At 41.8% G+C, this 24,298-nt stretch overlaps 1 protein-coding gene across 1 annotated transcript; it reads left to right on the forward strand.

The window, feature by feature from the left end:
- Window positions 1–3,137: 3,137 nt before the first annotated feature.
- On the forward strand, window positions 3,138–3,710 carry LOC149140541 (uncharacterized). Its single transcript, XM_089451005.1, has one exon. It carries the CDS (start codon window positions 3,138–3,140, stop codon window positions 3,708–3,710), a length of 573 nt encoding a protein of 190 aa, XP_089307131.1.
- The last annotated feature ends 20,588 nt before the right edge of the window (window positions 3,711–24,298 follow it).

The raw sequence follows: 24,298 nt of genomic DNA on the forward strand, positions 1-24,298 counted from the left end.
ATTTAATTTGTACTATTGGGATGAATGAGATTTGGGGGGGATCTCGCAAAGTAGATTCCATTGCTGAACAAATTAAGGATATCATTGTTGATTTCAATTTTGTGGAAATCTGCCCTTCTAAGCTTGCCCCTACCTAGGATAATGGAAGGACTGGAGATGGTTATGTCGCCAAAAGACTGGATAGATTTCTTTTATATGAGCAACTGATTGAGAGACTGGGGTCCATCCAATTTGGGATCATAAACAACTTTATTTCAGACCATAGGCCCATTACTCTACAATGGAAGCGAGGTGATCTCAGACAGGGGTTGTCTTTCAAATTTAACCGGGTATGGCTGGAGGACCCGGATTTTGACACTTTGGTGAAGGATTTCTGGAAAAAATGCAAGTTGCATGACACCTCTCCTATGGTGAATGTGCTGGAAAAACTACGGGCCCTCAAGGTTGTGGTTAATAGATGGGATAGGAAGAAGAAATCCCAAATGAAAAAAGAACTAGTTGATATAACTGCCGAATTGGACAAACTGTGAATCCAATTACAAAAGGGAAATCCCTCGGAGTCTCTATGGACAACTATTAACTCACTAGAAAAAAGAAGACAAAATATTCTACACATACAGGAGGCAACGTGGTGCCTAAAGAGTAGAGCCATATGGATCCAAGAGGGGGATAGGAATACAAAATTTTTCCACAAATATGCCAGCCACAGAAGAAAGAATAATACCATATGGGGGATGATTGACTCTGAGGGGAACCAGATATACTCTCATCGGGATATATAGGAAGAGGCAGTGAAACATTTTGTCAATGCATACAGTTGCAAAGAGGTGGATTGTGCGGAGGACTAGATTTGGGGGGTGGGTTTATACCCCACCATGTTTGATGATGACGCAAATGAGGCACTATATAAGAATGTCACGAGGGAGGAAATATTGGATGTGCTCAAATCTTTCAACAGGGACAAGTGCCTAGGACCAGATGGTTGGACAGTCGAGATATTTACACATTTCTATGACATATTCCAAGAGGACCTCCTAGTGATGGTGGAAGAATCGAGACTCAGGGGATATATCCATCCTCATATCAATTCGACCTACATTTCCCTCATTCCAAAAAGGAGATCCACTGGATCCTTCATGGATTATCGACCCATCTCTCTGTGTAATCTTATTTATAAGATTATATCCAAGACTATTGCGGGCAGGATTAAGCACACTCTATCTAAATATATATCTCCCAAACAGTTTGGTTTTCTACAGAATAGACAGATCCACGATGTTGTAGCTACTGCTCAGGAGTGTCTCCATACTATTCACACAAAAAAACTTAATGCTGTGGTTATGAAGGTGGACTTGCAGAAGGCATATGATTTCCTAGACTAGGGTTATATGTGGATGGTGTTTCATAAAATTGGCCTACAGGTTAGGAACACATAATGGATCATGGCATGCATCTCAAATGTTAGATATGTTGTTATTATAAATGGATACCCCACTCGATTTTTCAGGGCAGGCCGAGGGCTCAGACAAGGATGTTCCCTTTCCCCACTATTATTCATATTGGCAATGGATGGACTCAGCCTACACATAAAAAGAGTTGTGATGAAAGGGGGCTTCAGTGCTCTAGTACTGGGTCAGAACATCATAACATCACATAGCTTTTTTGTGGACGATGTGCTTATTATGGGTATGATCAATAGAATTACCTGGTTGACATTATTCCACATCTTTCACAAGTTCGGGAATGCCACTGGACTATACATGAATCATCAGAAGTCTATTATTTTATATGGCAATGGCGATATGGAGGATATTGCATACATCCAAAGATTATTCGGGGTGGAGGCTGATAGTTTGGTGGGTGGTATGAAATACGTGGGGTTTCATATCAAGCCCAACAAATATAGGATAAATGATTGGATGTGGTTAGTGGACTGCTTCTACAAAAATATTTCTGGGTGGGAGTACAGATGTCTATCACTGGGTGGGCGCATTACTCTCACCCAATCGGTGATCACACAACTGGGGGTATATTGGTCCCATCTATACTGCCTCCCGGGTACCATCATCACTAAACTTAACATAATCATGGAAAAATTCATTTGGTCTGGATCGACCACTGCACACAAGTATCATCTGGCTAATTTGGCATCCATCACTTTACCAAAAAGACTGGGTGGTTGGGGGATTCTGGATTTGAGGCATTTTGGATGGGCTTTGCTGCAAAAAACTCTGTGGAGAGGTATTTTCGGGGTGGGCATTTGGGCGGACATTATTAGACATAAATATCTCAAAGACAGAGACTTTATAGTCTGGATGCGTAAGGAGCTCATTGGGGTTAATACGAGGTCGGTAATATGGCTCAACTTAAATAAAACTAGACAAAATTTTCTACACAACATATGTTGGGTCTTTGGGATCATGGCATAAGATTCTGATTGGCCCAGATCGAATATTGGGAAAGGGACGGGAATTAAACCCCTCATATGGGCTCATTCACTACATCAATGATATGGGCATATTTTTTTGGAATCAAGCTAGCAGGCAGTGGCATGGTGATATTCCTATCTAGAAGGGGTCGAGGGAGATGGGCGTGGAGGGTTCGATGGCACAGGAATGGGAGCAGATCAGGTTTGAAATGAAACTGGTCGATGCTTGTAGGGAGGTAGAAGGTGACTGGATTGGATGGCTTGGGAAAATGAAGGGAGGCGAAGTGGAGGTGGCTAACTATTATAAATATCTCTGCTACAAGGAACTACACAACACCAAGGTATGTTGGTTTTATAAGTTTTGGAAAACTAGAAATCCTATTAAGATCATTTTATTTATTTGGTTTGTTTGGAAAATCAAGAACTTGACCTGGGACAATCTACAAAAGAGAAACTGGCAGGGGCCTGGAGTATGTGCTTTATGCAAGGGGGTGGCAGAAAACAATGTACATCTTTTTCTGCAATGTCCCATCACTACACAGATCTGGAGGAAAATCGCGGGCATATAGGCTTCCATATAAATCCATTTGATAACATAGCCAACTATTTGAACTTGTGGAGTATACAAACCCCCTTGTGGAGGAACATCCCATTATCTTTTTTTTGGGAAATATGGAGATGGCGTAATGGTATTATTTTTTAAAATAATATGGGAAATGAGACTCATGTGACTGATCGCATTCTGGGTTGGTATACTTCTGCAATTACCAACAATATCGGACCTAAGAGGTCGACAAATAGGAGAATAGATCCCAAGAATACCTACCCGGCTAGGTATTTTGATGGTGCAGCACAAGGGGGCATATGTGGTTGTGGTTTCTGGATCATCATATCGAAGGAGCAAGAATTTTGGGTTCACTGGGGAGCTGGTAGAGGCACTAATACGAAGGCGGAGGCTATGGCATTGTGGGGACTACTTTGGTTCACTACTTTCCTGGACATCCCCACAATTCACATTTATGGGGACTCACAGACTATCATTGACCATGTTCGAGGCAACACAAAAATTAAACAACCACAACTACATGGATGGCTCAGGCAAATAGAGACCCTATGGGGGTCCTTCATGGATCCAACTATTCAGCATATAGGAAGGGAGTTCAATCAGAATGTTGACAGGATGTCAAAACAGGGTCTACTGGATGCACTGGATGGGATGCACATTGAGATAAGGCTGGGTGGAAGCATATTGGATGTTGGCATACTACCTCTCCTAGGATAAGTTCCACTTGAGTGATTTTTTTTTACAAAGTGGAATGCTAGTGTTTATACATCTCCATGCATTGCTACCTTGTGACTAGGTTATTGAGAATGGATATGCATATGTTTTATATATATATGGTGCTATGATGGACTGTTTCCCTGGATAATTGTAGGACATAGATGTAATTTTGATTGTTAATATGTTTTTGTTGTTTCACTTTACCTTCATAGAATGTTATATTAGAATAGATTGATCTATATGTTTCATCTGAATGGATGTATACATGTTGTTGGGGCAAATGCGTTGGCACTGTAAAAAATCTGGATATATGTACTGTTTTTATTATATATATAAAAAACAATGTTTTTTCTTTTTGAAGAAGATCACAAAGTGGCAAGTTTTCACTTTCAGAATGGGAAAACATTTAATGTTGTAAAAGATTCTTCACTTGCATGATCAGCTAATCATGTCTATGGTATGGACTCATAATGAGAATTGGGTGGTTAGTGATGATCATGGAAGCTGTGGTGGTGTGATTGCTCTACGTTTTGGAGGTTTATTGTGCATATTTTCCAGTCAAATTCACTTGGAATTAATTTCAAATTTGTTGCAATCACAAGTTTTATCTATGACCTCTACAGAATCCGAGAGCCTCCATATTTTTCATAGTGTTGAATTCATTTATACATTCAAAAACAAAATTTAACTAACAAAAAACACACCATCTAAACGAAAATTGTTTCACCTTATTCCAACCAAATACTCCTCCAAAACTTATACCTTATGCAACTAATGACTTATGTATATGTTTAATTATTAATGATTTCCTTTTGTTGTTACCAAAGAGATATATGCATATATATATTTATTCAAAATGCAAGAGCATTCACACAATATTCAAAAAACAACACATGAAGACTCCAGATGTAAGTGGAAACCCATAAGGGAGAAAACCATGAATTTTTCGCTGAAAGTGATGTGAAGGCAAACTCCTAATTCCCAATTACATCATATTTTTGCAGGCTCAACCTACAAGAGGCTCCTACCTGAAGGAAACTCCAACTCTCACTGTTTTTTACAAGCTACAACCCACACGAAACTTCTATAATTCGATAGGTTACAACTTGTTCTTTATCAAGCTACTACTTGAAAGGAGGCTGCAATCTCCCAATCACAATACACAATCAAGTGTTTTGGTTACCTGATATTAATTTTTGCTCTTAAGTCTGTTGCTCATCTTCTCTATTTTTCTTCTTCAATTTTGTTCCTCTTCTGTTGTTGCTCGTGAACCCTCTCATACAAACTACTTAACACAAAAAAGTTCCTTTCTCATTCAACAATGAATATTTTATAACCATAGTTTACTAACTACTTGTATTTTATGCAGGGATACGAAAAGAGGAGTTGTTTCTTGGTCTTCTAAAGTTGTTCACAATATGCCTCTTCATTAATAAATCTTAAAGTCAAAGGTTTGCAAAGTAAAATAGGGCTGAAATAATATAGCTTAGCAATGATGATTACAAGAGAAATGGTAATTGTATTATCTACATTTTCCAAACTTGTATCATACATTTTTTTGTTCAATGGAAGCATATATTTTTCAGCTTGTGTCTCAATATATTATGTTTCATTTTTACATCAAGAGAACCAATCAACATATTTATTTAACAATGTTCAACCTTCACGTTGATTATGATAGCCGTTGCACTTCACATCACTTTCAGCCTTTGCATTCCAATCAATATTGTAACAATGGCTTTCAACATAACGTAATGTTAACACAATCAACACCAATCAATCAACCATGACCATTTGACATCAATGCCAACATTACCAACATTCTCCCCCTTTGGCATTGATGACAATACAACAATTCATTCTCTTGATTGTCCTGGACAAAATTACATTTTCTTCTACCTTCATTTTGTCTCCATACCTCTACTTACCATCTCTTTGACATCAATGGCAAGGGGTTTAGATCTCCCTTGATAACCACAATGAAGACTTCAATTTAGCAAACCATGTCAATTATAAACGTCAGGTATTAATGCAATGTCAATGTTGGGCAATGTAATGTTTTGTAATTGCAAATGATTCTCCAAAAACTATTCAATAAATCCACTCAAAATCATCAATTTATGTATATTGTTTTATACAGAATTCAACACATATTGGTCGCCTTTGTCATATTCATTGGATGCATTATTTCCATCTTGCTCAAAATCACTTACATGAACAAGAAACCATAAGCATTTCTACCTGTAAAAGATATGTCATTCACCTTGTCTGCAATATAGGTAGTCCACATATTATAGCACATTGGTTGCTAGGAGCCAAGAGCATGTAAAAAATTTCTCACTACAAATAGCACTGGAACGAGTTGAATATTCTCAATCATAACATATAATAAATATAATATTGGGCAAGTGATCAATATTCTTTGAGATCTAAAAACCGGCTCCTGTGGCCCTCTGTGCACGAGTCTTCCAGCGAAGTTATGGCAATCTTGGGTAGTCGAGTTGATAAATTGTGCAGAGATACTCGCTTTTTAGACTCCCTGGACATCGTATTGAGTCCACAGTCTTTGGAGGCGGACCATAAGCTTTCGAACGCATGCGATAATGGGTCAATTCTCTGCAGAACCGAAAGAGGGGCCGGATCATTCCAAAACCCGCCAAAAGTAGTGGTTCTGCGTTTTCAAAACGTGCATGCACTGAATCTATGCGGACCTTTCCAGCAAGACGACACAAGAAAGGGTATCTTCATTACAACATCCGCCACTGTCCCTGCGATTGGCCTCTTAGGCAGAACATCGGCAACCAGTACGCCGATCCTCCTGAGCAAGAACCATGGCAAATAAGGAAATCCCTGCCGCCGTTCGACTACTTGCATACAAAACGCCCAGAGTGGGGATCTCTCAGCAGATAGAAAAAATGCCCGCATGGGCGTTTGGGAGGGTGAGAACTGCCAAGCGGCTGGCCAGATCAGGGGCCTCCCCACTGATACCAGACAACCCATTTTGGCCATCTGCGAGCACCGGACGACTGTCGAGGAAAACAGCCCAGATCTGATTCCTGAGATCTTTATGGCGGATGGACAGCAGAAGGGACAACCGCGCGCTACTGGGTCTGGATCAAGCAGATCTTATGATATTATTGGTGGATGTGTTGGATCTGCTGAATCACACACTGGATCTACTACGACAGTACCCGAAAAACTGCTGATAGGAGGTGGACAGCCCTTTTACACAGTGGGAAGACATATAAACCCTAGATCTGCCAGATCTGGCTTACAATCAAGCAAATCGAGGCCTGGATAAGGTTGATCCATCATGTATGAATACATATCTGAAGCAAATATTTATCAGATCGATAGAAGGTAGACATTGTTGTGTACAGATCAGGAAAGGGATGAGCGTTCAAGAGTTAAAAATGGAGATCCAGATCAAACTGGGAACTCCAGTAGCATACCAAAATCTGATATTTTCAGGACTCTGTTTGCAGGACCAATACACACTTTAGCACTATGGAGTTGTTAAAGATTCAACCATTATCCTCAACCTGAGACTGCGAGGCGGGTGCAAGGGGGCCAGCTCAAAAACTACAGGCTCATTTCGCGATGCAGTCAAAGGAAAGGAACCATTGCAACACAGACCAGCACCCACAACAGAGCTACCAGGCCCCTACATTGTGGAACAGAAGCCAGAATCACCTATGCTTACAGTATCTCTGCCAGAGGTAACGGATCTATACACAGATTTAACCCATAATGCTGTTATATGTAGATTTAATGGTTTTTGGCCAAAAGCGGATGCACTACATCAATGGATTTTCACATCATGGACACCTAACTGTGAAATATATCTATGCCCTAAGGGTTTTTTCATAGTTAGATTTAGCACAGAACTGGAACGAGACAACATCATTAATCAGGGGCCTTGGTTTTGGGGCAATGCTGGTCTCTTTATCACCCCCTAGTTCCCGGACTTTGATGCCAATACCATGATAGTTTCAACAATGCCAGTTTGGGTAAGGCTGCATAACCTCCCACTGCATTTTTGGCACCAAAAAGTTCTAACAGCCATTGGGAACTCCTTAGGAAAGTACCTTAAAACAGATGAAGACAGAGCTATTCGGGGAATCTTCACATATGCCAGAATATGTGTAGAGGTGGACCTAAGTCAAGGACTACCAAATCACATCACATTGAATTTTAATAATTCACTGTGGACACAACCGCTTGACTATGAGAACACAACATTTAGATGTCGCAGCTGCTTGCAGACATGGCACCTACAATATGCCTGTCCATTTGCTAGTAAGGAGCCAAAATGGAATAAGAAAAAACAGAAAAAACCCAAAGGTTGGCAGCATACCAAACCGTTGGAGGAGGAGGAACTGAAGACAGAACCCACAGACATGCAAACGAGACAGGAAAACATGCAGGAAGAGAGCACCCGGGGGCCTAATTTGGGGCCAAATAACTTGATGCAGCAACAAGAATTACAGCTGGAAATAAGCGGCAACAAACGAGCACATAGTTCTGAAGGATTGGAATCTGATAAAGAACAACCAGTAAATACAGAGGAAAACTAGCTTGCTATAATTGTTCCCACTCCCAACACTGGAGGTTGGCGAAAAGTGGAGAAGAAAAAGGGCAGGAAAGTATAGGCCTGCTGGCATAATATTTCTTTTCTTGTTAATTTTGTATTCTTATGCGCCCTGATTTTTAGGAACAGCTCATATGCATATGCTCTAAGCATCTACAAAATGTAATTTTCTTCATATAAATAAAATTACGACTTTTTTCCTACGTGAAAAAACAAATATAATATTGGGATCCTTGAATCAAATTCTTGAAGAACTTATATAAATTGAAAGAAAAGTTCAAGGGATATTGGAACATAACATCTTTAAGCAGAATATGCATAACACCAACTTCCATTCAATTAAAAATGTTGTTTTTGTAAACATTGCTATTGTACCACATTGCCCATGTAAATGCTACTCAAATGCTACTGCAATAATGTTGCTCCATTAGACAAATAAAAATTGTTTCAATTTTCGCCTTAATGTAATTGTATTAAGTATAACCACGCGGCTCTTGAGCATTAACTTGCATTATAACATTTCTTGAATAGCGTATTGCAACTCCAATTTGTAGTAACTATAACAACGAGCAAGCCATAACAAGACATCGCTGCTCCAAGAAGGCATATGAACCATGAGAAGGGCCAACTACCAGAAAGCCAACATGTCCTATGCCAAAGTGCATTGAAATAAGATTCTGGCCACCTATCATTCTATGTGAATTTACTCTACACATTATTCATTGGCACATTGCATTATTTATGGGCAAATGAAGTCAGTGAATTCTTCAGTGCATTACACACTCATTAATTCTTGTAGATGGTTTAGTCGAAGGCGTGCTTGGCTACACGACACACATACACCGAGATAGAAGAGTTTCCATTAAAGGAACATTGCCATCCTTCACAAGCTCCTCGCCATTCAATGCAGAAGAGACAAAGATAACACCGGCATTGATAGTAGTGTTGGATGTTGGCAATGATAATAATTAAAGATAACGCTGCTCCAAGGAGGTCGTAATAATGTATGATGAATAAATGAAATGTGTACAATAGAGTCCTTCAATGTAACGTTTCTCCATTGTATACCATAAATGCAATATAACGTTCTTCCAATAACATTGATATAAACTCGTATTCAATGCTGCTCCAACGCAATTTTATTACCACATCTAATATAAAAGCATCGCACCAAATGTTGCTTATCCAAAGTTTACCAACACATTCCTTGTAATATTAAATTTTGTTGGAATTTCAACGTTGTTGTCCATACATGGTCTCCATACACTATTTATCCAACGCACTGTAATATGTTACCAATGTTCGTGTTGTTGAATTGAATTGCAGGATTTGTATTGTCATTTCTACCTTGACGCTACTAGGACACAAAACCCTAATTAAAAAAAACACACTTGTGAGTGATTCCATTAACCAACTCACCGCTCTAACTCAATGTTGTTCAACGTCATTGTAATACCAACTCAATGCTCCAACTCAACGCCATTGTAATATCAAATCAACGCCATTGTAATACCAAATCAACGCTCCAACTCAACGTTGCTCAATGCCATTGTAATATTATATTAACGTTGGAAACACCACTGTCATATCTGCGTGGAGGCACCACTGTAATACCAAATTAATGTTGGAGACACCAATGACGCTGGAGGCACTATTGAATATGATATTAACGTCGAAGGTACCACTGTAATACCTGTTGTCATTCTATATTTTTGAGGTTGAGGGAGTAAACCCATATGACAACAGGATCTAGCCCTTGCCATTTTCATAGAGGGATCTCTATGTAAAATTTAGCTATGTTTGGGGTAAATTTTAGGCTAGTTATTACTGTACTGATTGTTTTTTGTTGGATTGCTTGGTTGATTAAATTGTTATAATTCCATTGGGCTATGGAGTCTAAAGATTAACTGGATCTGCATCAAACTTTGAAGGAGTTTCACAGGGCAAGCTAGGTTGCACTAGTTGGATCTTTCAGAATTTTAAATGGATTATGAAATAGAAGAAATGTAAGATTCAATAGAAACTAAGGAGCAATGAAGGATTCCTTAATTTGACTTCAGCAGAAAACATATAAATCACTAACAACCAGAATAGGGTGTTTTGTATAACATATCCTATTCATCACAGTTTTTGTTATGTAATTAAGCTTTTTAGAAATGACAGAGAAAGGAAACAATGATTAAACACATGAACAGAAGAGAACATCACCAATTCGTACACCACATGAATCCTGTGAAGAATGTCCTTGTATTATTGATGCTTCTAGCAACTAGAAAATTACAATTCACATAGGAAATTATATTCAACAATCAACCTGCAATACTTCAAATTGTGAAGTATTTATAAAATAATTACAAAATTTGTGAAGTATTTATAAAATAATTGCAAAATGATTACAAAACCGTTGTCTCAACTGACAGTGTATTATTAGCATTATCTAAACCATAAAATCGATCTTATGCAGAATCATAGGCAAGGTGGACAGTTACATGAAGAGGTGGCTATGTTTTGGAGGATTCCGTTGTTGAATCAGCCTATAACTGTGTTGCGTTGGTTATTGTGTTGGTTGATGTTCTCACTGCATTCGAGTTGCTTTTTACTCCAATAGATTACATAGTTGGTACCACCTCTTTTCATATGGAATGGTTAACTTGATTATCCTTCGGTAAATCTCATCAACCTCAGTATACTTTGCAAATGTTGGCTTTACTGTGAAAATATGTTTTATCTCATACTAGATAAAGAAGTCATTTCCCATTGTCTCTAAGAATTCTCTACTTGTCATGTTGCCTTTTATACCACTGAATTTAGTACTGTTTTTGGCCACTTCCTTCATCTTTATAACAAAATATTTTTGAGTAATCAGTTTGTCATTAATCACATATATGTTGGGCAATCCTTTCTTTTTTAATGTTTCAATCCTGTTGAAGAATCTGTTCACTCCCAACTCCAGTGTTTCACATTTCTCCTCCAATTGAGTAATGAGATTTCTTTTAGTTAAAACCTTCTTGACTTCCAAAAGGGTGGAAGTCCTGTCATTAATTCCTAACTCTTCAAGTTTATACTTATTCTTTGAATTCAGGAATTTGATGATGTTGGAAGCTTCTATAGGCATGTCTCCCAACTTCTTTGTTATTTCAATAATGGCTTCAATGGCCATTTGTATCAGTTCCTTCTATTCAAAAATGATTTGGATGCATGACCATATCTCATTCATGGAGTTCAAAATATCCATCCAAATGGTTTCCTTGGCTTGGGCCAAGGTTTGACCAATTGTTGTATCCTTCTCCATCCTCTGTATCCTCTCTAGCAGCCTTTGTGACTTCTGTATTTCAGCCAAATGAGAAGCTTCAGTTCTGGCTTTCTGTTCTTGTAGAGCTTTGAGCTGGCCATGCAACTTCTTAATTTCTTATGACTGGATTGAGATATTTTCCAGTGTCTTTGTCACCTGCTCAACACTTGTAGCTTGAGTTAAAGAGGTTGTTGCAGTTGCAGTTCCTATAGCTGGATATAACATCTAGGGGGATTGCGACTACCCTTTGACTTTGTTCTTTCTCCTTGATCATTTTCTCCATTTCTACCTCCATCTGCTTGATCTGAACATTCTTCTCCATGATTAACTTCATCATGTCACTCTTTTGTGTCTCATTTTCTTCAATATATTTAGTCAAGGGATCCTCTGTGGCTGGTAATTTCAGCTGCTTTCTCAATGCTACAATGTCAATATTTTTCTTCTTGATGATCTCCTCTGCGGCATTTATATATTTAGGATCATATCCTATCTTGACTACCAAATCTTCCAAAGATTTGATTCTATTGTCCTTTGCTAAAGAAGATATCTTCTCCATTTTTAACCGAGACTGAATGTTTGCATGTGAAACTTGCAGCTTTGACAATGACATGGCAGTATTAGTTAAGGTAGAGGAAATCATCTCACCAGTTTGTTTATGCATCTCCATTCGATCAATGGGATGGATATCTTTGGTGTTGAATTCAAACATTGTGCTCTTGTAATTTGCTAGTCTTTTAGGATGTGGAATTTGGGCCTCAAGGAATGCCCATCTGCATCTTTTCTTATTCTGTATAAAAAACTAATAATAGTCTGCTTTGTGAACTGGAAGTCTGCTTCCAAAACTGAGTGTAGGTGTTGTTCTTAAGAATTTCATTCTTAAGTTTGATCTCCCGGTACATGTCAAAAACACTTTTTTCCTTTTCTCCTTAGACATTTTGTGAAGCTAGCTCTGTATCTTTTTGACCTTGTGATGGTGAAGGTCCAATAGGAGATGTAACAAACTTGTTGCGTGTAGATGGTGTTTCACCAATTATGATGGCAACTTGACCTTCTGCCTCCTTTTCTACATCTATCATAGGAGTCATCTTAGCTCTTTTCCTGTAAATAATTCTGAACTCCTTGGCCTCACTACCTGTTGTTGATGATGATCCCTCCTCTCTATGCCTTTTACTTGTTTTCTCTTGAGGAGTGGGAGTCTGTAAATTTGAAGTAGAAACCAATTGCTCTTCAACTTCCTGTAATGTATTCTCTGCCCATACTGATTGGTTCACATATTTCTCTATCTCAGGCCTTGGGGTATGGATATATGGAGTAGTTTTGTTTTCTACTCTCAGCTTAGAAATAATACCCCAAGGGTCATAATACCATGTGAAACTCATATTGAATTTCATCTCCTTAAGGATTTTATCTACCTCTTCTCTTGTTGACATGGTGTTGCATATGAAAGGACCCACCTGTGCCTTTATCCAAAACTAGGACTTATTCTTTGCCACCACAAAGTGAATATCCTCTGAATTTAGCATATGTCTAATATATTCAAGGGAAAAAATCCTGATGGGGATGTATTTTGGGAGCTTGTATGGTGCTAAATCGCATCCATAAACTCTTATTTCCGTGTAATTCTGGTATAAATACCAGTCCCCAGTCCTGGCCTGATCTGTCAAATGTAGAATCCTCTTGATGTTTTCACTGATTTTGGATTCTGCTGAGCTTCTTAGGATACTCATAGCTAGGTGAACAAAATCTTCAATGAATTGTTTATAGGAGAATTCTTGCTTCTCTTTCGTCACTAAAGATGTCCAAAATATTATAGACTGTTGGTTTCTCTCTTCATCTAGCTTCTGCATGGCAAAGCTGAACCTATCTGCTTGATAATACATAAACATATAAACTAAATTTGAAGTGTACTTAAACACTTGTTCTGTTGGAATTAAGAAATTGATCATGTATGTTATCAACCAAGAATTGATTGAAGTTAAACAAAATAGATGGTTTGCTATCTATGAAAAATATGGCAAGGAAGCCTAGAATGGGTTCATCTACCCACTGATCAAAATAATAACACAAATGTATGAAATTATGGTTATGATCTGTTTAGCTTGATCAGGAAAGATAGAGGAATGGTATGGAGGATTTTTTTTTTTGCAGTTGGGTGTTTTCTGGTAAGAAGATATAAAAAAATCTTGGCTCTTTTTAGCAAAATCGAGTTTCTGGTAAAGTTCTGTGAGGGCTTCCAAGGAAAATGGTGCACTATTTTCCATAGAGGGAGCTAGAATCATCTGGTTTATAGATTGGGCAGTGATTGAAGAAAGGATTTCACCAAATGGGGTTATAATGGCTCTTTGGTTGGGAACATAGCAAATTTGGCATTTCCTGGTGAATTCAGGGGCATGGAAGGTTAGAGGAAAAATATAGTGAGGATGATTAGACTCCTAGAGTCTAATTTCATCTATTTTATCAACATGTTTATCCTTCAGCCAACAATAAAGTTCCAACAATTGACAGTCGCACTGTGTCTCACTAATCTTGTAATCCCTATCAGCTAATGGAATATGGTCTAAGTCTATAGACGGAGGGACTAATGGATTCACAGGGTCCTCCTGGTTCTTCTTTGGAGGCATAGTTGATTAGTGAATGACAAATTTGAATTTGGGAGTGAATGTTTACCAGGAAACAAATGGTTGGTTGTGAGTCATCAGGGGAGGGTGGGCAAAACGTTGACAATTGATCTGCTTCAACAAATCTTTGGAAGTTGGTTGCTTGCAGAAAAAACTTGTGAATTGCATAGAATAAGCATGTGAAAGGGATAATGAAGACCGGTTCAAGGTTTTTAAAGGAGGGAGTGGCAGGTTCTGTTGGAGGTTGGCACAGGACCGTTGAAGTCAAATAGTTAACCAAGAGGGAAAAATAAATGATTAATGGTAATTTTTCAGGAAGGGATTTATTTTGGCAACGGTAAGGAGACGTGGCAGGATGGGAGTGATGGAGGTGTTGAGTAGGGACAACGGTAAAGGAATGAGAGGGAAGTAGTTTTCGGAGGGGGTAAGGAGTGGTAGGTGGTATAGGCTTGGGGGATTCAAAACACATAGAAGAGGCCACATGGTGATGGGGCTCGGTGGAGAATACTGCTTTTTCGGACCCCTCCCCCCACCCCGCGGTAAAGCTAGGATGTGTTGAAAATGGCAACAAGAAATGCTATAAATAGCATTTCAATATATTCTCCAACTCTGTAGGAAATAGAAATGCTAAAAATATCATTGCTATAAATAGCATTTCGTGATACATTCCAATTTTAATTAATCCCTAAATTAAAATTGTGAATTAAAATTCGAATTTGAGCTCAGCAGCTGTTTGTAAAATAATTAATTAATTCATCTTGAGTTAATTAGTTGGAGAAAATCAAACATGAAGTCTATGTGAAGACACGCAACAGTTATCCCTTTGATTGAGGAAGTTACCCCTTAATTAAGGAGATCATGATGAGTTGTACTTTGAGTTGTAATTAGTTAGCTCAGTTAACTGAGTTAAGTCCAGTTAGATTAGTTCCAACAATTTGTGGAACTGATTGTGAGTTTAGTCAACTAATGCATGCAACTAGTGTACTTCAGATAACTGAATATTCTCTCATAAATAACTCAATGTGCATGTCAGTTCAGAAAGAGACCCAGTTGAGATCAAAGGAAGGGACAATGTACTATCAGTTGGAAGAATTTTCCTATATAGGAAACTCATCCATGCAGAAGGAATTATCTCCTTCAGGATTGCACAGTTATTTCAGAGGTCAGTGTTGTGTGTGAGGTGAGAATCACACAGGTTGCAGCTGGAGGACCCAGGAGAAACTGCGTAAGGAAATAGGAGGCTTGGAGGACTGAAGGAAGGCATATGTGTTGTCTATTTTGTCTATGAGCAACAGTGAGGGATTGTACTGAGAGCTGGATAGCTTGTGAGCTAAAGCTTTGTGTAATCCTGAGATATTTCCACTTGTATGATAATACAGATAACGGGGTTTTTAGCTGAGGCTTTCCCCAAAGTATTCTTCTGTGTTTCATGTGTGATTGAATCTTCTTCTTTGTTATATGTGTTCTGTTTGATCTTGCTCAAAATCGATTAACCTTCTGCAAGTTTGATTGTAGAAGTAGATTAAGTATTTTGCTTTAGTACATTGCATAATCAGTTTAATCTACGGTGAAATTTCTGCATGGTATCAAAGCGAGGTTTTGTAGAAAAAGTTCTACATGGTATCAGAACAAAGGTGATCAAAGCGGAGAACAATATACAAAGAAGGGAGAAGATTGAAGTTTGAAATTCTTGATTGTAGGTACAAAATCGATTTCTTATCACATCTCAAAGTTCACCAAAGGCGTTCAATGGCTTGAGACTTGAGTATGCCCTGGATGGCAGCTCAAATTACATAGCATGGAAGGATTGCATGTAAGCAGTATTAGAGGACAAAATTTTGAAGGACTTCATTGATCAAGAAGTCCCCAAGCCAGCGATAGCTAATGCCTAAGAATTGGCGGAATGGAAGAAATGTGTGGTGAGAGCGAGGAGGATTCTTCTAGAGGGAGTTCGAGACCATATTGTCTTGAGTCTCCATGGGAAGGAGACACCGTTTTCAATGTGGAAAAAATTGAAGGATCTATATCCGAACAACAACGATTTGAGGAAGCTGGCACTTAAGGACAAGCTTTGGAAAATCAAGTGTGAAAAGGGCGACATGAACTCTACATATCTGAACAAGCTCACCACCTGCAGAGATGAGCTTGGAAGTGTAGGAATCACGACAACCGATGATGACATGGTGAATCTTGCTCTCCTCGGTCTTCCTAAGAGCTAGCATGGCTACCAGGACTCAGTGAATGGAATAGAGAAACTGCCAGATTCGGAACGACTGTGGTCGGATCTGATGTAGGAGGAGATCAGGAGAAGCACCAGAGATGGTTCCTCATCCAAGGAGGATGAAGAAAATTGTGCCTTAGCGAGTAAGGCAAAGAAAGGGAAGAAGGATTCTCATCCCAAATCGAGTTCTTGTCATGGAAGGAAGAAGATTGACAAATCTAAAGTGAGATGCTTTCATTGTCATGAGGTGGGCCATTATGCAACTAATTGTCAATTGAAGAAATCCAAGAAGGGATCCTCAGAAGAATTTGAAGGTGAGGCATTGGCCTCTCAGTTCGAATTGGATTTTACCCTCATTGCATGCATGGTTTCATCGATGATGGGTTGTGGTTGGTTTCTTGACAGTGGAGCCTCATTCCACATCACTGGTGATAAGAGTTTGTTCAGTACCTTGGAGGAGAAAGACCTCAAGATACTCATAGAGATGGGTGACGGTGAAAGGTACCGTGTTTCAAGTGAAGGTACGATTGCTTTTCAGAGGGAGCATGGAGCTTCTATCACCTTGCATTGGCTTATATGGGCTTGACCCAGGTTCGGAAGAGTTATTTAGCCAAACAAATCCCACAGCTACCGGCCCTTTTGGCAACAGCGCGTGGATTGCGGATTGAGGTCTCACCCGAGGTAGGGATGTCTAGATGTGATCTGGAGGTTTCACGCAACGATCTACTACTCTGCGCTGCTCGGTATTCGCACAGATCCAGATTGATTATACCTTTCTATTATGCGCTATTATATTGGAGGATGCGATTATAAATCAGATCTGTTCAACAAGGTATTTAAGCAAACTTTTAACCGACGTAACCGATTCGCGCATTTAAAATGAACCCAAATTTACATACATTCATACAATAACCAAATTAATTAAACAGGTATTATAAAAGTCAGATTCGCGATAGCTCAAAAGGAACACAAAATTTTAAGAGAAACTTATCTTTATTTCCACTTATCCTCAATACATCCAGATCTGCACAGTGCACTCAATTGCAGGGGTCCGTGCACTCAGCTGCAAAATTTCCAGGCCTCTGCGCACACAACTGCAGAGCCTCTATCTACTACCCCAACCCTTGACTTGGACTTATAGATGCTTTCAGACTATTTTCTTCAAAAACCCATTACATTTCATATTCAAGATCAACCACCAAAACTTAACTATCTCTACCCATAGAGCCTCGCTCTATTTATACCCTTCCTTGGCCCGCGATCCCTAAGTGGGCCGACTCTATTTACATTTCTTTACATTATTTTCGGGCGGACTACCCTTTGACTCAACCTATTATAATTCATGCTCCGCGCTTTCATCAGAGTCTTTACCCTATCTTTACCCAAAACTTCGAGCTTTGAGCCCCCTAACCATTGCGCGGGGCTTTCGCTACCCAACAATCCCCCAACACAATCATTGTGACTCATCCCGAGTCACTCGGCTAGCGCAGTAATCTTCTCGCATAGGGCGGTTAGCAGCCTCTGTGCTTCGCTTGTACCAGCAGCAAATTATTCTGTCATCTGTTGCATCATTTCCACGCATGTGGCTGTCAACTCAGTCTCGGGCGGCGCTGTCTCAATGGTGGCATACTCACTTTGCATATGGACTACCTTGCGCTCTATGGTGGTCGAAACTGCAAATGCCTCATCCAGCCATGGTTGGAGACGAGCTTTAATCACAGCTGCCTTCTGCCGGGCCACGTCAGCTTGGATCTTGAGGTCCTGGGCCTCCCTTATCTTAGCCAAGCACTGCGTAATAATGACAGTCGACACGGTTCCTTTGATCGTATCATAGGCTTCCTGAAGCTCCCGAGCTTCGATTTCCAGTCGCTGAAGGGTTGGATCCTCTTGAAGGGCCGTGAGCATGACAATCGACTGTGTGAACAGGTTCGTACATTCCTTCATTGTCCTTGTAAGCATTTCGCGGGTGACGGTGATGATGTTCTTGTGCTGCTCAATGATCTCAGGGGGCATTGCCGGCTAAGCCTGCAATTTTAACTCTGTGATCTACACACTAAGCTCCCGTTGGATCCATGCAGCCTCCTCCTTAGCATTATGGAACCCAGTAGCCAGCTTCTGAATTTGGGTCTCAATAGGGAGATCAGCCCTAATCTCTAGCTCAGGGGCACTTGAGCAAGCTTCCGCAACAATCTGCTGCACTTGATGGTTTTGTATGATGGCTTTGTCCCATTGAAGGTGTAGATGTTCGAGATTTATTTTTTGTTCCTAGAGTATTTGTTCGGTACGGCCTTCCCAGGTGCGGAGCTCTATCATGGCATTGTCCTGGAGCTGTTGCAATCTTTCGCGTGGTAAAGTGGCTATGTTTAGTCCCAGTCCTGTAAGTCGTCCCAGCATAGCTCTATCCTCCGCGTTGTTAATGATCAACGTGCATGTCGGGATTGCAATCGTATAGGCGACTCGAGTCTTCAGTAATGGTTATGTGGCTGACATACCGGAACCCCTTGTAGCAGTGCTTTCACTTGTTGGCGCGATGCAGATTCCTAGCGTCTATAGCTGCGTACGGAGCTCCCCCAACACAATCTGTTGCCCAGACATGGCTTCGTCGACTGCATCACATGTGGCATCGCGAACGGCATTTTCGATGTCATTTAGGTCACCCTTGATTAGGGTGGTCACTTCGTTGTCTGTCTTAGACGCCTTTTCCTTCTTCCGTGGCTTCGACCGCTCTGGTGTTGCGGAGCGCTTTAAAGGGGCACCCGTAGCAGTGGATGGAGGATCTGTCGCAGCCGGCTGAGTGGGTTCCTTCTGACTGCCTTTGTCCTTTGTTGATGTCTCCCCGCCTAGTTGTGTCTTGCCTACTTTTATGAGTTCTGCCTCTCGAGCTGCTTTAACTTGCGCGGCAAACTGTTCATTCCGCTTTTGTTGTGCGGCGTGCTTGGCTTCCTCCTTTTGTTTCTGAATGGCGGCCTCGTCACGCTCTACTGCCGCGGGTCCATGCCAGGCTACTGGCCAAGTATCATTAATGGCAATAAATCGGAGTGAGGTCCATGCCTATTTCGGGTCCTTTCGCGTCCTGATGTAGACATGATGCATGTCTGCTTTAAATTCGGCAATGTGCTTCATGCTTTCATAGATCCCATCAATCAAACGGGGTAACTCATTAATCCACTGACGCACAGTCGCATCCATCAATATCCAAAAGATTTCGATATTGTGAATTTTTCCTGCATCCCTTTTCGCCCAAAGGGAAGCATATCGAGCGGCTTCAGGCCATTCCAGGTCCAAGACTGGAAACTGGCTTTCCTCGGGTAAGTCAGTGGTGACTAGCATGATGGACATGTCTTTCCCTCCTCCTGCACGTCGCGACAATTGGTTTGAAACTCTTCACAAAGGAACTGTGACCAATTGAACCGTACGTCGACTGTGCATTCCTCAGCAAGGGCGATAACTATAGTGGGGACCTTAGTGCCACGACATTTCCTCATTACTTTCCTTGCCAGCAACTGAGTGGCAACGCAGACTGTGTTGTCTGAGATACTGTCAATGATGTACCCTCGCTGTCCCTTGGTGAGCTGATACTTCTTTTTCAGTCGCTCTATCATCGCGACATCGTTACCTTTATCAGTAATCTCCCAAGGGTCTCTTCCGTTGCAGGGAAGGTGCGAAACTCGATGAACAAGTTCAGCTATGATACTGATGGGTTTACCAACCCATAATATGTCCTCATGAACTAAACAAAGCAACTGCTTTATGACCAACATGGTGATAGGGGGCCGGAGAAAGTGAGGAATCGACAAGAGACAAAGCAATCCAGCTTTGTCCACCTTCCGTAGCCACTCCTTTGGTTGTAGGGTTGTCATTGTCCCTTCTACCTTCCGGTCCATTAGTGCGTCTGTTGCCAGGTGGGGAAATTTTACTATATTTGCAAGGTCCCAATCTTCGAACTTCATTGTCGCAACATGGCCAACCACCGAGTTTTCCACTGGAACAGATTTTGGTAGCGACGGGGTAATGATTACAGGGTCAACTTCATCTAGGTTTGCAGGAACCTTCGCGTTCCCTTTGCTTGGCGGCACATACTTGGGTCGTCGTATTGGCTGTATGGGATCTTCTTCAGGGAGGGCTTCTTCGACATATGTGGGAGGATCCTCATCTTCTTCCTCGCTTTCAATTATCACAGTTTTATCCTTCTCCTCCATCGTGAATTTTCCAGATTGCAGGTGTCGGGGCGACCTTCTTACTGGGTCTGGGCTCTGGGGATCCTTCTTAGTCCGTGACGTCCGGGGAGATTTGCGGAGCTCGGTGGTTTGCGGCATGGCTGTTTGCGAGATGTCTGCAATAGGATTTTGTGCCTTCAGGATTGCGTCTTGGTAATACTTGGGCAATTCCCGAAACCACGAACTATTTTCAAATTGCTCATCACTCATCATGCTTTTGACGCAGGGCGGTAAGACGTGGTGGTGTGACCCTGACTTTGATTATATACGGTTCGACATTCAAAATTGGCTACTTGCCCTTGTGGTAGCTCATAAATGCGATTTTGGCGGTTATTCTTTTGCCTTAATTGCCCGCCGCCGACTTCATAGTGCTTTAAATGGGTCATCATATCAATACCTGCAATGATCGCTTTCCATCTTTCCTTCGCGACAGCGAATCCCCAGGGACGCAGATGTGGTTTTTGTATGCGCTCGGTGGTCCTGTCGCGCAACTTCATAACAACCTGGTTTATTATCCCGCACCCTCTTCCAACTGCATGGGGCGTTGGGACTGGGCCTCCTACAGATAGTCAGGTGGGCGAACCCCTGGTGCAGGTCTTCCGTTTCCTGACTAGCCCGGGTTGCAAGCACCCTATACGTTCCCTTGATTCTACCACTGAAGTATGGTGTGCGCATCCCTATTTTCTCGGGTGCAATCGCAACCATGCTAGCGGGGTCACTGCTTGTAGTAGGGTAGGAGAGCCAGCCACGTCGGTTTCCTTTGGTAATTCCTTTCTGTAATCCAGGCAGGCAACTTCTAACTGCAACTCTGTAATCGCTTCGTCCAGCTTCATACTTTGTGCGCGGAGTCGGGCCCCAGTTTCTTCTAACTCACCAAGTCGTAGTTTTCCATGCATAATGGCTGCCCAAAGTTGTTGATCTCTGTCGTGGACGTTGTCACCGGTGGAGTGAGCTGCTCCTATAATGGTCAGTTGGGTCGTAGAGAGATGGTCCTCCTTGGCTTTGTGACCCTACATTCCGTGTAGATCCGGTTGAGTTGCCAGTCGTCCGATGTGCACCTGCATCTTTTGAACTACCGCTTTATGCCATTGTGGTCACTGTGCATGTCCTCTAATCCGGACTTGAAACCGCCGCCTATATCTCAGCTTCTGCGGCTCCTCTTCAGGTGCGCGCAACATGTCTTTCGACACGCTGTGCTGCCCTTGTATTACGCATAATGTGCCGGGTGGGACGAGGTGCACTTCCGCTGTCGCGCCACTCTTTTTTGGGTGTGGTCTTTCTTCTGTCGTTACGCGTCGTACTGATCGAGTCACCATATTATAGTTGAGTGTTGTAACTTCCTGCAATCGATTCTGCCATTGCTCTGCCTCCTTGGAATCCACAGTGCAGATGCTATCGCGTTCCCACGAGGTTCTTCTATTATCGATGGAATGCATCCGATCTTGGTCTTGCGCTATTATCTGATAAATGCAATCTAGTTTGTCGTCACTTTCTTCGTCGCGTACGGGTTCGGTGTAGCGTTCCCCTTCCACTGGGTCCAACGGAACTACTACCCATAGTGACTTCTTTTCGAATGTCATCTTGTGTATTTTTAAGTTAATGATCCATTTCATGTCTATGGCCCAATCAATTCCGAGCAATTCAGGGTAAGGATTGCTATCATCAACAATCTCTATGACTTCGAAATCGGTATGGGTATTTACACCGTCGATATCCACCGTCACTCCTTGCAATCGGCCCATTGGTAAGATATTTTGTTGGTTGGCCATTTGTAATTGAATTGGGGACCATTGTAGTGCGGGCTTGCCCATACGTTCCCAGGTTTGTTTAGGCAGTACGTTCGCATCCGAGCCTAAATCTAGGATGACTTGATCCATTTCATAGTCACTGATTTGTGTTGTCAGTCTCATCTCCCGTCTGGTGCGCAGAGCATGTCTTCCTATCTTCCGGATGACCTGGGGTTCATTGGATCCGGCGCACCTGGTGATCAGCTCTTGCAACCCTTGAACAACCTTACGATCACGTAGCAATTTCATGCAGGTTTCAAGAAAGGTAGTAATCATGGGGGGGTCCACTCCTGACTCCATTTGATCCCTCCTAACAGGGGTAGAAGCTTCCGCGAAGATCGCTGAGCTTCTCTTGGCCCCATCCTCCCTTGTTCCGGCTCAGTGTTATGTTCCTTCATAGGTGTGTCGCACCTCTTCCCACCTTCATTCCCTCCTACAGTTGTGCCGCTTCTTAGTACCATATTTATTCTATGGTCCTCTTTAAGGTTGGACAGTCTACCAATTCATGATCAAACTGCTCATAGTAAGGGCACAAGATCCTGGTTGGGTTAGTGCAGTCGCGAGTGTAGTGTCCCGGTCCACCACAATTATAACAAATTAACTGTCCGCGGCCCTATCCGAGCCCCAATCCTCTTCCCCGACCGCATCCTTGAAATCCTCCCCGCACTTCAGTCTGCACCCAGTAGGTTGGGGTTCTCTCTATCATTAAGTCATAACTTCGACACGTTCGCTCATCGTGTCCCACCGATCGACAAAAGTTGCAATACAACTGCTGTGAGGTCTGGGTATACTTTTGTAGTAGGTGGCAGTTATCTATTGCATGTTTCCCTTCCACCTGGAAAATCACGCACCAGAGCGCAGGCGCGACACTCGGTCCTGTTTGTACCTCCACCTTTAATGGCATCGGGCCTCCTCCCGCCAGATAGTTCGCGAAGACAGGGCAATGGTCCTTGTTGTGTGCTTGGCTCTTACATTTAATATAGCCTACCTTCGAATGTACCTCTGGTTGGGACATTCTTCCTTGCTTCAAGCTTTGCATTTCCAAACTCAAGTTTTGAAGTTGCACGTGGATTTGCTAAACTCCCAACCCTGGGTCCAGTATTGGGGTCACGTGTAACCTCATTGTTGTCTCCAGTGCCTCAACTTGGGTTGAGATCTTTTGTTGTGACAAAGCCATCCTTAGATGGGGTGTCAATGATGCCACAAACCACGTGCAATGTTTCCCATCTGTCAAAGTCATGTTAGCTTCGCGAATAGTACTCTTTAACCTTTGGTCCAGATCCCACAGAGTTTCGCCAGGCAACATTGCTATCTCCTTGAACCCAATGACCGACTGGGCTTCAGACTTTGGTCGGCCAAACTCTTTATTTAGCGCATCCTGGATTGCCACTATTCCCTCATTCGGATGGTCGGTTGAGTATTTTATGTACCATGTCAGCGCGCGGTCCTGTAGTGCACTGACCAGCGTAGCCTTTTTGATGTTTTCATCTGTTATGCCTTGCACGTCCCATACAGATTTTATCACAAACCAGAACCGACTTGGCTCTTCATTCCCTACACCCTGAAATGTTGGTAACTTGACTGTGGTCGCCATCCTAGCTTTTGGTGGTGGAGGGGGTGGAGGTGGTGTTGGTGTGGATGGACTCGACGTGGGTGAAGCGGGTGGCGGTGTAGACGGAGGTGGTATCAGTGGGAAGCATTCTTTAATCAATCGGACCACACTTCCTGGCGAGAACCTAGCGAGATCCTCCTCACTCTCCCACGAGATAGAAATCAAAGGGCTGTTCTCTACTCCTCCTGCCCCTCGATAACCCCTTCCGCTCCGCGTTACTCCAGACATCATTATACACGCAGAATATGTT

Source organism: Pinus tabuliformis, chromosome X, assembly GCF_031772625.1.
Source record: "Pinus tabuliformis cultivar Carrire ecotype Pingquan chromosome X, CPIR1, whole genome shotgun sequence".
Taxonomy (NCBI): domain Eukaryota; kingdom Viridiplantae; phylum Streptophyta; class Pinopsida; order Pinales; family Pinaceae; genus Pinus; species Pinus tabuliformis.